This window comes from Bombus fervidus, chromosome 10, assembly GCF_041682495.2.
Source record: "Bombus fervidus isolate BK054 chromosome 10, iyBomFerv1, whole genome shotgun sequence".
NCBI lineage: Eukaryota > Metazoa > Arthropoda > Insecta > Hymenoptera > Apidae > Bombus > Bombus fervidus.
Genome location: NC_091526.1, coordinates 7,412,009 through 7,428,480, shown reverse-complemented (window position 1 = coordinate 7,428,480; position 16,472 = coordinate 7,412,009). Strand labels below are relative to the sequence as shown.

At 42.5% G+C, this 16,472-nt stretch overlaps 2 protein-coding genes across 13 annotated transcripts in view; one reads left to right on the top strand and one right to left on the bottom strand.

Annotated features, from left to right (window-relative positions):
- LOC139991413 (protein abrupt) overlaps positions 1 to 7,270 on the bottom strand; it is a 77,628-nt gene extending 70,358 nt beyond the window's left edge. For 6 of the 12 annotated variants that reach the window (XR_011800837.1, XR_012453394.1, XM_074111923.1 and 3 more), the window contains exon 1: positions 6,727 to 7,140. The gene's annotated coding sequence lies outside the window, so the exon portion shown is untranslated. The other 6 variants (XM_072011444.2, XM_072011449.2, XM_072011446.2 and 3 more) reach the window with 6 other exon arrangements.
- A 2,485-nt stretch (positions 7,271 to 9,755) lies between these two features.
- The window catches only part of LOC139991419 (uncharacterized), a 49,615-nt gene continuing 42,898 nt past the window's right edge, over positions 9,756 to 16,472 (top strand). The window contains exons 1-2 of the mRNA XM_072011471.1: positions 9,756 to 10,070; positions 11,826 to 12,646. Coding sequence (XP_071867572.1) covers positions 12,395 to 12,646 — 252 coding nt within the window. The 5' untranslated portion in view covers positions 9,756 to 10,070; positions 11,826 to 12,394. The remainder of the gene's footprint in view (positions 10,071 to 11,825; positions 12,647 to 16,472) is intronic.

Below are 16,472 nucleotides of genomic sequence, written 5' to 3'. Positions count from 1 at the left end.
AATGATTCAAACGAAAACCAGAAATACAAAGCACATAACAAAGATGCTAAGAAAAGAGGAATCCTATTCGTACGTGTCCTTAGTCTGATCCAAGGGAGTAACATTGTGCACGGTTACATCCTGTACTTTTTCACGTGGTAGAGGATTAAGGTGGACGCACAGCGCACAGCGCATAGCGCACAAGCGTACACTCGCTCGTCTACCTGGGTTTCGGGCCGGAGCAAATCTTTGGAACCATTAATAATATCGCCGGCGCAATTATCGGGCCAGCTGCTACGTTCCTTGGAGGCCCCTCGAGTCCTCTCAGCAGGTACGTACGTGGCTAGAAGCGGAATATTTCGTCCTATACATGTGTACGTTTTCCGACGCAGGTACGTAACTATGTTCCCTAGAACCCTTAATTTCTGTTATCTCATTGCGGTTCGCCGCTCCCCATTCGTTCTAAAACAATTCGTAGGTCGAGATACCAGTACTGGGACAGAAAAACAAAGCGGACTCTACGGGCAAACTATGTATTACTGTTCCCAGTCAAAGCTAGACACGTATACTGGAATTACGAAGATTACTTTCGAAACCGGTCGATTTTACGACTACCCCGAAAAACGTATACTTCCAACCAGCTAGAACGAAGCTACGACGAAGAAAAGAAATATTTTTTTTGTCTGGACCATAGTAACAATAGCTATAGAGAGAGGAAACCATAGAGGACAGAGGCACTGGTGAACATCGACGAAACGCTCGTTCGCTTGTAAAATTTTATACCCGCCCATTATTGGCTTCTATTTTCCAGTAATTATCTTTTTATTGCGTCATTCGATCATCGCACGATCGCCTCTATTTATTAGCCTCTGTTTTACCCCGAACGTACTTTTTTTTTCTTTTTTTTTTCAATATCGTTCACGAGCATCGTCGAATAAAACACATCGTTCGATCGACCGGATGTATCGGTTCGAAAATACACTTCCTGCTGTTGCTTTTATATCAAAAGGGGGTTTGGGAAAGAAACTTCTCTTTTGCATCGATTCCCACGCGATCCAAGATCCATTACGATCGTACGGAAGAAGACTTCTCAACCTCAGAAACAGAAACAAATCTCGACAAATGACGACGAACGGTGACAAACGACGAAATTTGCGCTCCAACATCGACAATTGACCATCTCCCAGTGACGAATGTATGTACATCATTTTGCGGCCGCAATCTCGTGCCCGTCAATTCATTAATTAATCGGTGGACAGGCCGCGCGTCGCTCGCTGCGTGCACGCTACCAATTACCGCCACATTGTCGCGCATAAATCATTAGCAGACGTGACGCTTCCATAATTCGGTTAATTTCCACTGTTTTTATTGTGCTTTGCGACCTATATGTACTATATGCCAATATTTCCTCGATTTTCTATTCCAAATCTTTTCTTATCTTCATTATCGACACTGAATGTTTGCAGTAATGCGAGATTAAAAAATTCGTAAAAAAAAGTGTATAATATTCAGGTGGTTTATAAATTGATTGCCACGATATTTGAAGTAGCTCTGACGTGTCTGAAATAATTTTCAGTTAAATTAAGAAAACAAGTTCAAAGATTGTGGCAACCGATTTGTATACCACGTCGTATACGATTTCTTCAAAAATTACATCAATCAACTCCATAAATTGAGAAGTATCGAAATGTGATGATGTTACAAAAGCTTCTTTCAAATTCACCTTAGGATTTACTATCGCTTATGTATATTACGTTCTTTCGATAAATGAACTTTATGGAAATAATTTGTTCCTTGAGAAACGAACAATCCTGCACTTGGGTAATGGAATTAAGAAATTAACAAAAAATGAAATTGATTAATCGGGGCTTTCGAGAGATTCATTATGTAAATACTACGTACATCTCCTGCTTTATATATTACACAAGCCGTGTATTCATACGTGCGAACTTGTGACTATAACCGAGAACATCGCACATGACGATTCCTATCTAACACCATCAACCGTGCAAACGATAAAAATCTATGATTAACGTTCGATCACGCTGGGATCAACGCGTTTACGCGGTATCGAAATAACGTGGTTCGCAGGAAAGATTTATACTATCGTCTGAAATTTTTTAGCGGCGTTTCCCTCGTGTAAACTTTATGGGACGCGTCATTCCTATTTACACGTGATTCTTTATTTCATGAAGCATGATAACATGGCGAACAGATTACGAGAATTATTATTAGGGAATTCGATGATCGATAATCAAACGCGATAAACAAATATTTGAAAACAACCAAACAAAATTCTTTCTTTAACTTTATTTTTTTTTCTTCGTATTATTGTGACGAATACGAGTGATCGGATTGTAAATTGTACAAAGGGAAGCACGCAGTGGGAGAATACTCAATAAATCGTCCGAAAAAGATACGACCTTCGTGTGCGTGAAACGTTCCCAAACGCGCGGCTCGTGACTCGTGAGTATATACTCGTGCCTATCGCAGCTTATCGAGATGCGTGTGAGTCGGTCATTAATAAAAGGGTCGCAATGCTCACGGTGAAAAGCGAAGAGACGAGGGCTCGTATCGATCAAATAACCATCGGCCGCCATGTGGAAAGACACGGACTCGTGGGATTTCCGTTTCTAACGGGAGACGTGGCGTTAATCAAGCTTGCAAATTCATCGTAAATCGCCGGTAAAAGAGAAAGAATGACATTTAAAAAATCTAAAAACCTATAAGTGATTAAAATTCCCAATTCTTTATAGAATTTCCATTTCTAGCGATTGATAATCAATCTTGTATATTCATCGGAAATTGCGGGTAAAAATATATTGAAGAATTAAAAAAAAGTTTAGTATGTTTGTAAAGTTAAATTGATCAAATCTTTCTTTCTGCCTATTTAGAATAGATTTTTAAGAATCTTAACCGCTTGAGTCCCAGGGGTCTTTGAAAAAACAGAGTCGAAAAATCCCGAACAGTGCGATAACGCTTGTTTTAATCGATTGCGAAGAGAAACAAAGCGACGCGATAGCGCTCGTCATATTTGTTATTTCTATGAAATACGTCTATATTATTACATATGCGTACTATTAGTTTATAAATATTTCAAGTCTTGTTCAATAAACATTATTGAGGAGATAAGAATGAAATACAAAATACCGTCAGTCGTTCGTAGCGTTCAAATGTACTGGTAAACGGTTAATAATGTTAAAGTTTATTACGAAGTAATGATTAGTATAGAAATGTTGTTCGTTTGGGGAAAGATTTTAGTGAAACAATATGAATGAAAAATTACTCGCTGAGATAATGTATGTGCGTACATTTGTTACGTATCCTACATCCCGTGCGTCCAGGAAGTTTCGTATCGAATTTATCAAAAACACGACGGGAAGCCTGTTATAAGATGATAGGCCAAGAAGAAAGTGAACAACGTTTTACTAACGCTGAAAAAAATTCGTCTAGTAAAAACAATTGTTGTAGCCAAAATCGTCGTTTCCTTCGTGACACGAGATTTCATTTATACGCTGTTCGTCGGAAACTTTAATGAAAAGCCTTGTTTCGAAACTTTAATCGAAAACTTTAATTAAAAAGCATCGTGCAAAATCTTTGCCAAATGAGTTTGACGCGCCAATATTTCATACCTACAGAATATATTATCAAACATGAAGCATAAAGGAAAGAAGACTACATTAAATAGTAGAATATTAATAGCAGAATTCTACGGAGTACTATTTTAAAAACTGAGCTCATGATATTTACAAAACTATATGATATACAGGAGACCGTATTATCAAATATGAAAAATAAAATATAGAAATCTAAGAGAGGAAAGATCACACGCGATACTATCAGAATATAATTTCAAAAATTTAATAGATAATCTTGACGGAAGATCAACGCGCCAATATTTAATATCAAATATGAAAAATAAAAAAGGCTAAAAAAAAAAAAATGAAGGTTACGTTAAACTGGTCTTTCGGAATAGAATATCAATTTCGTCGCAAAATATTTGCAAAAACGAAATTCCTACGTCAACGGATTCTTAGCAACGACACATGTAATAATAACAAAATCTAGAGGAATATAACGCAGTTGTGGCGATAGTGAACGTTGGCGTCGCGTCGTTGAGGAAAATTTTCCACGCCATACGAATATTCTGACCTGGCTGCTTTTGATACATTGTCGTCGAGTCGCATGGAAAAGGAACGCTGTTACGTCTGGGCTATGCGTTTTAGAACCGTCGCTGCAACAGTGTGCACGTCACGTGCGTACACGCGAAGGTGCGTTCGTGTGCGTGCTGCACAGCCCGATTTATTGATCACACGCGTCGCACGCAATGTACGACGCGTGTGCCTGCGTGTCGCAACGAACGGTCTACGAACTTTAACAAATTCCGTCTAGGATCCATCATGACATGTGCGTGAAGCCAACTAACATTAGCATAAAACCAAAGGGAAACGAAACTCGACTCAACTAATCGCGTTGGGGAACGAAAATCGTTGGATCATCCGATAAATGATCCTCTTCGAAACTAAACTGATCGAATTTACATTCTATAAATTTCATTTCCGAGTACATGATATTAATGTTCAATTTCTTGAAAAAAAAAAAAAAAAAAATGTTACCCGGTAGCTCTAATTATAAACGTTATGCAAAATCTTTATAAAACAGGTTCAATCCGAGGATCGATGTTTTTACATATTGACATATGAGTTATTATACGTTTGATTATTGCAAAGCGAAAAAAAAATAGCGTAAGTAATCGTGGATTACAAGGCATATTTTAAAGATAATGTTTGTAGCATTATCGATGTCTCTAATCTTCAATTAATGGAGGTAGTCAATGTGGCTTCTGAATGGCTGGTATATTGGCTCGATCGTTAATGAATCATTAAAGAAACGATGATTCGATCAAATTTAATAGTTATAGATATTGAGGAAGTAACATCGAAGAAGATACTTTTTGTTAAAAAATTGTCTCGTATAAATCGCAAAAGAATCTTGGAAAACTCGTGCAATAGAGGCAGATTCTTAATGATTCAAATAATCGAGATTTAAATATATTTTTACTTAACTAAACACGGATTTAAGGAATTATAAAAATGTTGAATCTCTAACGAAGAATTAGCCGAAAACACAAGACTAAACGTTCGACAAGAAAATAGATTGTATCAAATATCGAGCAGAATCGAAGATCATAAAAAATCTTACCCAGACGACCATCGATCCAGGTTCAAACAATCGAATTTATAGATTAATCATTGGTCTAAAAAAAGATGAGCGTACCGTTAAGAGCTCAAATTACGAGTCTAATCAGAGCGGGATCAACGAGAAGGGATTTGAAGAAATCGTAGGCGACATAACACGACTGAGAAGCGGTGGGAGGGGGGTGGCAAACAAATTAACGGACGAACCATTCAAGCGAAACGGTCACGATCGTTCCGATATCGATGAAAAAGACCGAGAACTGAAGGAGCTCATCGCCGTGGATTAGATCGAAACGTGTTTGCCGACCGATAGCTCACACATACGAAGAGAAAAGCCAATGATGCGCGCGGCTACCGTGTTGGTTCGAAACTGCGAGAAATACGAGCTTCGTGACACGTACTGGTGCAATTGCAATTCACGCAACGCAACTCTTTGCAACATGTTTACACGGAGACTACGGATCGTATCGTATCACGAAAGAATTCCCGTGCAATTTCAAACGCGAATTTAAACGGTCTCGATTCGATATCAACTTAACCCGATAGAGAGAAAAAATGAAACCGCTACGCGATGATGAAGGATTTTCGCGCGTCCTACCAAGCAAGATTGAGTCCACGTAATTTCTATAAAAGCACGACTACGCAGCGAGCACGGACGGCGTAGTTAACGACGTGGGCCGTGGTCGATCGTGCAATTAACTTTAACGAACGGCGGCCTTGCGATTAAACTTAATTAGTATCGCGGTAATAACTCGTTAATAATCAGAGCCGTGTACCACGCCGCGGCCATAACACGCTCGTATTCTTCGTGCACGTGCATACACGTGCGCACAGGACGCGGTTTCGGGGCATGCATGTGTGTTCGTTTCGTTCGTTTTATATATTTACGTGACTACGTGGACCAAACTGAAGGGGAAGGAAGGCACGGTGATGCGAGAGATGCTTTAAGGATGAACGTTTCAATCAGCCAGAGAAGCTCCCTCCTCCTCCTCTTTTTTTAACCACGACGACGACGTGGAGGCGTTTATATTAGCGAACCAGCACAATCATCACCAACAATCAACGAATTGCGTGAACGTAAGAAAATCATCACGTAAGAAATTCATTAATTCACTGGCCGTGTTCTTAGTGACACATTTTCCTTCGACGCCAAGCATTTGTGTGGCCAGCGATTATAAAATATCTCGTGCAACGTTTCGGCGTCTTAAAAGACGATGGAACACAAAATCGTAACAACACCAGAGATCCAGGAAGTTTTCGTTTTCGTGCGCTGTTCTGTTTCTCGTTTTCACTTACGGACAAAGATTCGTCGTCGGTTGCCAGCAAAACACATCAGACAGCAACCATTGAAGAACTCTAGGTGAGTATAAACAGACAGGGAGAAAACGTTTCGAAGCGTAGAACCGGCACTGACTGAATGATTGACTAGCTGACTGAATAGCCGACTCGTTGACTGGCAGACGCGCGCTTCTGTTGCAAGTCTACACCGGTGAGCCACTGCGTTTCTTCTTCTTCCTTTCGTGTGTGGTTTAGCAGGCTTTCCTCTCACACTCTCGACTGTCCTCCATGTCCTCCGGGGAGGGCACACGTAGCGGCCCTTCCGGCTTTTCCACGACGCTCGTACGTCGACTTGTGACGTACGATCTCTCACGATAAACGTTTGAACTACGGAAGAGATGCCCGAGAGTGGAGTGTCTGTCAAGCTGCGTCTATCTCTCCGGACAAGTAAACAATAAGAACGACGCGGCGCCGACAATGCCGGAGAAGAACGAAACCAAGATTCGTCGGTAAAAGAACGAGAAACGGAAAAAAATAATAGAAAAATAGATCGCGGGCCCGAGCCGTGCTCCGTCCTATATCACGGACTGTACTTGATCGACGGAGTTGACGAACAAACGTAAAAACGTGCACTACCGTCTCTCTCTCCCGGTTACGACGAGCGAGGCGGTTAGAAACATCGAGCACGAACCTGATTGCGGGGCGGCGCACCGAATTATGGGCCGCTATACGCTTTCGGCTGCCTCTCGCTCCCTCTCCTCCTTCTACCTCTCTCCTGCTCTCGCCTTTACCTCCCTCTCGTGCTACCTCGTCTTTCAACCCCACCACACGGCCTGTTGACTTGTCCCCACTATTCCTCGCGTTTAGCTCTCCGTCTCACGCTAGACGACTCGCCCCCACCAGAATAACGCAAACACGCTCCTAGGACGCTCTATACTCCATACTATACAGTCTACATACCTTCCCCTACCAGCGTACATTGTTGGCGCGAGCGGTAGCATTGCCCCTTGCGCCTGTTTCTAAACCTCTCTCGCGCGAGAGCAACGTTGCCACCTTACGGCGTAGCCTCGGGGATGATGGACGTAGAACTGGCTGCGAGCTAGCGTCGCGCCCGACACTCTCTGACTCGCTCGGTACACACGCATCACGATACCTAGACCGCTGCTTCCGACCGGAAGACCCGCTATGTGACGCCCCTCGTGTCACCAGACAGACGCTGTCTGACGATCCTTCTCGCGGTTGATCGATGATCGGATAACGCGCTAGAACAGGTAGAAAGGGTTGCATCCCGTGCGAGTACAGATGACTTTCAAAGGGAAAAGTTGACGGGTGTTTACGACGTTCGGCGGAAAAAGGTTTTTTTTTCATAGTGGATACAGAACTCTTGAGTTCAGAATTGAGGACCATTGGGTGCGTCCCTTGGATTGGAAGTTCAAAGATTCTTGGTTTCGTTTTCAGTCGATCGCCTTTGCTTAGATTTTATAAAAATAAGAATCTACACGGAGGACGTATGACTTGAATTTCCAGAAACGATTACATCATTGTCCTCGTTAAAGATAATGGTGCGTCTTTTAGAAAGTTACGAGCGAAACATTTTTGAATTTTCGTCTTTCTTTTTTAAGCGATCGTAGTACCTGATTTCTAAAAAAATAAGAATCGACGTAAGAGATACCATTTAACTTTCAGCGATATAAACGATGGTTTTCCCAAATAATTGTAAAATAACTTTCCTGTCCGGAGGTCTAGAAAATCATGCAAGAACGTGTCATCTTTAAACAGTCACTTAAAACGATTACCGTTGAGAGAGACATGTTCTGATTCCAGCCACCAGCCTGCAGCACTGTATGGTACAAGCTCCCATTTATTTAACGTCCCTAGCACTTTGTTTTACGATCAATAACATTCGATTGGAACGTAGCTATTCGTCCAAAGTAAGTGCGTCTTTATCGAAAGCTAATGGTCATTGGAAGTAAACTTGGAGCGTTATCACTGATAGTCGGTAAGGAGAGCTCCAGAGTGAAATCACGGATGAAATCGCCAGGAGGGTGGCTATCCTCGCGCAGAAAACTGTAGACCGTTTCTTCTTTTGCGAGCTATTTTCTCCCATGACACTTCTTTTACCCTCCGTCAGATGTCGGGATGTTCGACGAGCACTTGAGGGTGGTTTCATCCCCCTGTCGCGTGGAACGCCACGAGCTTCAAATACCACGGCCAGATGAGATCGAGTCAAACTTCGTATCTTGTTAACATCGATTATTTATGAACATGTAGATACGCATAGAACACATGGTCTGTTTAACTAATTATAATGGTCGGTAATTATACCAGTTTTCAACCAGCTTAAGCCCGCAGTATTAAGCGTAAGTTAATAACGTGTGATTAAATGAAAGCGCTGCTCTTAATGACTGCTTCATGGTAAACAGCTTAACGACGCGTCGTCATTTCAAAACCGACCGTGTGCAACGAGAGACCGTCGCGATAACGAGTCAGCGTCTAATGATAAGCGACACATTCTTAATACAATTTATTTCAATCGCTCCGTTTTACGCTACTCGACAACCCTGAATCGGAAACGTTGCTACAGAACCGATGTAGGTTCGTTAATTCATGACGGGGTGCTGGTGGAATCTACCGCAATACGGTTATCCACTGATAAACTATAGTTGGAAAAGTCTGTGAGTCGTATTTGCAATTTAGATGATAAAAGGAGTGAAAGAAACATCGTTGAATTTAAATGGAACTGCGGGAGATATTGGGTATTCTTTCCGTTGTTTTCTATTTCATCGTCAATTATTTTCCTTTAAATAAACCTACAAGCTTTATACATAAATATTAACAAAAATATTTTAGAGGGCTTTCAATATAAAATTTATCAATTCTATCGCAGTATCTTCATACATGACAATACTCAGCTACACAACTATCAGACGCTGCTGTTGCAATGAATTCGTTTAAGCAAGGTCATCCCTTGACACCTAGATTCTCTCCCAGCAGATCACCAGACTACCTCATCGAACTCCCTCTTTCCGTCTCAGTTCCCACTAAAACATTCTTCTCTTTCATCCAACAGTCCAATCAAGACTCCTTTATCTTTGGTGCAGCGAAGGAAAAAGGAACGATCTTGGAACAGAAACGCAACCACGTGTCTCGCAACCCTCACATCAGTCGAGAAAGGCGCGTGTTGACGCGCCGCAGCGTAGCTCGCGTGCGCTAGCGCATGCGATCGATACTCTAGACCGCCGGGGTTTTCGCGTCCCCGCGCAACGTCACGATACAAGAGCCGAGCGAGACCGACTAAGGACGAGGTCGACCGAGACCGGCCGAGGTAGCGCGAGCCGCGGTAGCAGCAGCCGTCGACGCGAGCACGGCCCAACCGTCACCGTCATTTCGACGTCGTGGACACTTTCTTGCCGCCGGATCGTCCACGCGGAAATTCGTTCTCGTCGCGGACTAGCCTTGTTCTATTTTAGCTTGTACCAGGCATTGTACGCGTCTTCAGCCGATCCTGCTTCCGGTAGAACGTGAGCCGCGCGCGAAAAGTGATCCCCAGTGGTGTGTTCGCCTTTTAACTGGAAAGGTAGCGATACGAAGACTCCGGGTCGGACAGCCGATCGAGTAAGTTACAGGGGATGTTTTGGCCCCGTGATTTTCTTGACTTTTCATATGGTGTTCTGTCTGTATCCTCGTGCCTTTTGGACTATGCCTTGTAACACAGAATGGATTGGAAACCGTTTTTCATTGTCTCATTTATAGAATCTAATTATCTCGAAAAATAACGCTACAATACCGTTACGATACACGGACGACGCGTCAGCGCGTCTGACTCTCGGTCTGACTCGTGACGGTCACTTTCTACTGTCACGTAACTTGTTTCTTTACGCATTAGCCTGTGAAAAGTAGAGGGAAGATCGATAGGGAAATTACAGAGACGGTTCATTAGAGCATCTTCTATAGAGAAATAAAGGGAACGGCCGAGTGGCCTGTGGCGTGTCTGACCAGAGACAAGCCGCAACCCCTTTAGGTCGTAGCGCAGCTGAGCTCGACCGGGCGCGACCCACAACCCTACATTCGCGGTCTGCGGCGTGACCTAACCTCAACTTACCCCACCTTGTGTGAGCTTCGTTGCCACCCTCTCTCCTTCATAAGGCTGGAACGCCAGGGAGGACTTTACGCACTGGTTTATCGTCTGATTTTACGGCAGTTCGCGCGTCGATTCTCTTCGCACCGCAACGTTCTCTTCCGTCTTTCGACAGGGAAGTACAAGGTTCCCGTAGGTCGGAGACACGTCACTTGCTGCGCTAGCCTCTCAAGGTAACGGTTCAGAGCAGCCATAATTTCCGAATGGTCGAGTCTGACCTTGGCAGAGAGGAGTTCCATGTTATCACTATCATCGGTCCGGCATCTTCCGGCGGTGACGCGTTAATTAATGATCATCGATTTAACGAATCGAGGCTGACCTTGCTATTGTTCCAACCATCGCCGTGCTAACAGTTTGATCGAGTTTGTGGTAGTTTGCGAGAAACTTTACGACATTGTTGATTGACTTAACGTTTAATCGTGTTGAAAAAGAAAATTATTTCTTGACTAGTGTGGATACTTTTCATTGAATTTTTCTATATAATATTATCTAAAATACAAGTAAGAAAATATCGAAGAAAATTTTATATTAAAATCTAATGGTAATCTGTGTGTAATATTTAAATGAGGTTGTATTCAAGTTTGAATGAAATTTCTATTGTCGCGGAAGTAATAATTAGTCCTCCCAGGCAAGAAATGTAAACCTCTAGCGAAACGTTGATTAGAGCACACAGCAGAACAATAGAGGAACACGTGTCATTGTGTCAAATAGCTTGGCTCACTAAATTTAAATTGAATTATCCGTCGCGACGTATGGTAACGGTGTGGAAATTGAATTTACATCTTACGTAGTTACGGTAGCGTTATATCATATAATAAAGTCTGTGGAATCTCTTGGGTTCCTTTATCGAATAGTCTCTTCGTGTGTGTATGTAAAATGTGTGTGTGTGTGTATATGTATGTGTATGTAAAAACATATCCATGGATATTTTCGTACGACGAGCGATTTCAACCGTTAATCTGTTCCATCAACCTTTGACCGATATACATGCAATGTAACGTAAACGTATCATCGTTACAACTTTTCAACTAGTTCAAATAAAATTACATTCTCTACACTCCTATAACTTGAGCAACAAGAGCAGAAACCAACCAATATAATTTCCTGAAATCCATTCGTGACATTCACTAACGATAGTCAAATTCACAAGTAAGAAAGCAAATCTATCAAAAATCTCGGAGCTTCAATCACATTTGAATGGATCGTGCTAACCCTTCACTCTCTGTTTACAGACACTCGAAGCGTTTCGCCAAACGCGTCATCTTCAGCCGCCACTCTCTCGCTACATCTGCTGATCCATCGTCGTTCTGTCACCTCTAGTCGCTCAGATTCCGTGTCAGAGAAGACAAACTCAGCGAAGACGGTAACCTACTAAAATCGAGCCGAAGCGAAGAAGTTAAAAAGGAAAATAAAACCGAGAAAGGAAAAGAAACTAGAACTGAAGAGAAGAAATATCAGAGAAAATATAAGAAAAGAGGAGGGTGGTGCGTAGTGGAAGCAGAAGAGTTAGGTCGTGAGGGGTCCAAGAAGCGTAGCGTTTGGGTGTGATGTGGCGGAGCCCCCCGGGGGGCCGCGGGGGCAGGAGGTTCGAGGCAGATCGGTCGTGAGGGCCCCAGGCACGGCTCGGTTGCCCCGCGGCGAGGTCGCCGGAGGGGCGGAGGAGGATATAGGATGGTGTGACCTCCTGCGTTATCCCGCCCGACGCGGAGGTGGTGTTGGAGGTGGCGGTGGCGGTGGTGGAGGAGGCGGCGGTGGAGCCGAGCAGCTGCTGCTCGACTCGCAGGAGGAGGAGCCGACGGCGATGTCGAGGCAGCTTCGCGGTGAACGGGACCACGTGAGCCGTTGCGACCTCCGAGAACGCGACCTCCGAGAACGCGACCTCCGCGACTTTCGGGACCTACGCGATATCAGGGACCCTCGGGACCTTAGGGACTTTCGAGACATCCGGGACATTAGGGACGACAGGGACGACACGGAGAGGAGTCGGGACGATTACCTGGATTACGATCATCATCCTACCGCTGCGTCCACCTCGGCACTCACTAACAATCCGGTAAGTCAATTATTTCTGCGAGTTGTGCCTTGGAATTGAGAGAAAAATGAATTTTATTTGCTTTTAGAAGCGAAGTATTGAAAGTCGTACGACATTTTGCTTTGTTCATATTAGAATAGGGTGACTTGGACAATAGAATGAATGGTATAAATTGAGGGAATTTAGAATGGTAGCTTTGGTAAGATAAGAGTTCACTAGCATGGTCATTGTGGTAGGTTCGAAGAAACTAGAAAGGAAAGGACCACTTCAGACGGAGGTCAAGGTTTTTGATATCACTGTTGCTTGGATGGTGATAAGCAGTGGGTATCATTATTACAGGAGTAGACTTGAAGGGGCTTGTGTATACGAGGCGTGGAAGGGATGAAGTATTCTAGTTTGCATCAAGGTCAAGGTTTTTGGTGGCATTTCGTAAGAAAGGTACAAAGTCTTTCAGGGTAGTTTGGCGTTCTGATTCTAGAAACTCGAATTGAATAATTCTCTTAAGAATCATTTTTCTACAAAATAAATAATTTTTTTTTTGTATTCAACGAATATAACAATCGGTCCCACACTTTTCGATAAAGTTTAACACGAATTACCGACGCGAGTAATCTGCATGCCATCTGTGTACACTGTACACGTACAACAAGGAGAACGTCGATGCCGAGTAATTCGAACACTCGAGCTTATCTATTATCGCCGTGGGGACGAAAAGTGTTTGACTTTCTGTTATCTTTCACCACCGATACCGGAATTTTTTCAAAATTTAGAAACTTTCAATGAAATATCTTTAGAGGCACTATGTACAATCCCCAATGTTCAAACTTACTTATATACAGTTCGTAACGTTATCTTCGTGAAACATGGCAAACATGCATCAGGAAGCTGGAAGCTGTTCGTCGTGTCATTGAAATTTACGTTTATTGAATCCCTTGACGACGTTTCTATCCACCTTTATGCCTTTCGAATACACGGGGCGTGATGGATGTTGCACAACGTGACGCCACGTAGGAAAATTTCAGGAAGCAATATCAACGGATATAAGCTGCTTTATATAAAATTACACGAAACACACGAAACGCCGTAAAAAGGAAGATAGTCGCGACATTCAGAAGAAATACTACTCTTTAATATTTCGTCCAGGTATTGCGTAACGTTGCGCTACACTACGCTCGCACACCTTTCCCCCGGCCATACCAGCTTTCCATCAACCTCGGTGCTCGTCGATCGAAACGAATTCTATTTTCCATGCTACGATTACCGACTGCTAATCTCGTTATAATTTATACCATCGGTACGGGTACCTTACGCGTGACTTGCGTAATATCATATAATCTATAATATATGTAAATCGAATGTTAATCGTAAATCTATCGAACGTTACGTCCGCGTCAATTTATCATCTTATCTAGAAACTAGTACGAAAAAGAAGAAGAAATATTATATTTTTAACGCGTGGAAGGAAGAATTCCAGAAAACTAGTTCACCGAGAAAGGAGAGGAGGGAAAGTCACCTAATTTATTCCGGCTGTGGTGGTTCACGCCAGAAAGAATTGTGAATGCGACAAGAACGAACAGCCAGAGTAAGAAAATGAAAGATGGACGGTATGGTCTGATCAAAGCTCGTCACATCTCGGCCTGTTTCACATCGTCCCTGATATCCAACGCTATTCCAGTGACCAGGTTCTTCATTTAGCACTTCTGCATCTTTCATAGAGGGAAGCAGCTATAGCTAGGGGTACAAGCGACCACCGCAGCATCGTTGATGCCCCTCATTTGCAGCTGTATTCAGCTGGGTTTGGCTTGCCTTTCTCAGCGATGCCGCTTCCACACCTTCTCCCTCTTTTCTTCTCTTTCTCTCATTCGACGGTCAGAAGTGCTAATGAGGCAGACACGAGATGATGGGGTGGAAAATGGAATCGAGCCTCTTTGGAAGGTTCGTTATTAACCTAGTCTTTCTCACAGTTTTTCTTTACGTCTCCTCTCCCCCACTTCGCTCTCTTTCTCTCATCTCTTTCTTTCTCTCTCTTTCTCTGTGTTCTGCTCTGAATCGTCGATGGAAACGGATGTGATGCGTAAGAAACAGGAAACTGGGCCGTGTTTTGTTCGCCAAGCTCGATCCCCAAAGATTGTAATAATGTTACGCACCGTGAAGAGACCGATTACGATAAAACCAAGTTATTTTCGTTTAGAAGAACGGCCACGAAAGTTTTTAATTATTCCACGTCGTGTGCTTCCAATCGAACCAAGTTCCGCAGGCGTGTACTTTTTAACCTGGAAGATTGTTTGGTCGCGTGATTGTGGCAAAAGTTTAGTTCAGTTCCCTCGGCTGAAAGTTTCGTTGGAAGAAGTTTTTAGTTCCTCGTACTACTTCAACTACATAATTTCTCGATAATTCAACGAGTTTTGTCGCGGTAGCGGTAATATATATTTGCAGAGTCGCGCGTTTATTCGACGCGACGTGATGATGCAAGAAAATCAACTTCAACGCTCCGCTCTGATTTATTCGTTCGCTTTCTATTCGATATGCAAATCGGTTTACAGCACGCTCGTTACACGCGCAGTGCGAACAAGTTCTTTCAAAGACAGTATATTCGTTTTCGCGTATACACTCAGGTTCATTGACATTTGCGAAACATCGAAACGAACTGTATTTGCATACAGCACTGGCTCAACGATATTAAAACGTTCACGCGTAATTTGTGCGTCATTTCCTTTTTTCTAGTGTCAGGCAATGCGATATCGAGCTTCTTTAATCGACATCTTTACGCGTGTTTCGATATCAATCACGAGCATGTTTATCACCGGCCAACCCTTCACTTATCTCGATCGCGTACCCACCGTTCGCGCACGCTTTATAATCGCGTACACCTATAATCATGCAAATAACGGAGCACGCATTAAAGTGCAACTATATTACTATCGACCGTGATAATCGCGCGAACTTAATCGGAACTTTCCGGTACCTGTCGTACTGTGTACTGCCAATTATCGATCGTTTTTCAATGCCACAACGTAAAGCACCTACGCAAACTTTAAACGATTGATCATCGTTCATCGCGACATCACAGTGGATCGACTCGTGGAAAGTGAAAATCATTCGATGGAAACGCGACTGGGATTATACACGCGCGTAAACTTTGCTTGGATAATTGGACCAGATAAAATCGTAACCTGGTAACCGATCAATTTAATAGAGTCATTCCGAAATTTCATAGCTGTCTGCCCACGCGTACGTTGGAGCATTCGTGCTGCGAATGCAAATGAAATTTTGCATATTTATGAAACCCACGTTTCGATATGGCTCATACTAGAGATACTCCCTCGGTTTATTCCACAGATATATGTTTTCCACACGAATATCTTCAGTTTCGTGTACCGATAGAATTACTAAAGTTTAAACCACAAGACTCTCGTCAGACACTTCAGGATGAAAAAAATGGATAATGCGAGGAGGAAATAAATCTTTATCCGTATACAATAAAAGTCCGTTTCTATGAAAGCCATTTATTTGGACGAAATTTCAATTGAAGCGCAACTAAATGGAGTTGTATTGAAACTCTTGTTATACGAAATGAAAAATCCTGTTGCTATTGTATGAACTGCAATTATATGAATTCCTCGTTATCCAGATATATGGATCCTATTGTAATTTACTAGAAATCCTTTATATCGTCGATAATGCACCTTTGTATATTTATAAAATTTTTAAAGAATTATTTATTATTATTTCTATGATAATCTCATTCTGATAGTTTTAATATTAATAAAATGTAATTGTTAAATTGCTTATGGCGTGTGCTTACGTTTACTACTTACAATTTTTATAAACGACAATTTTTAAGTGC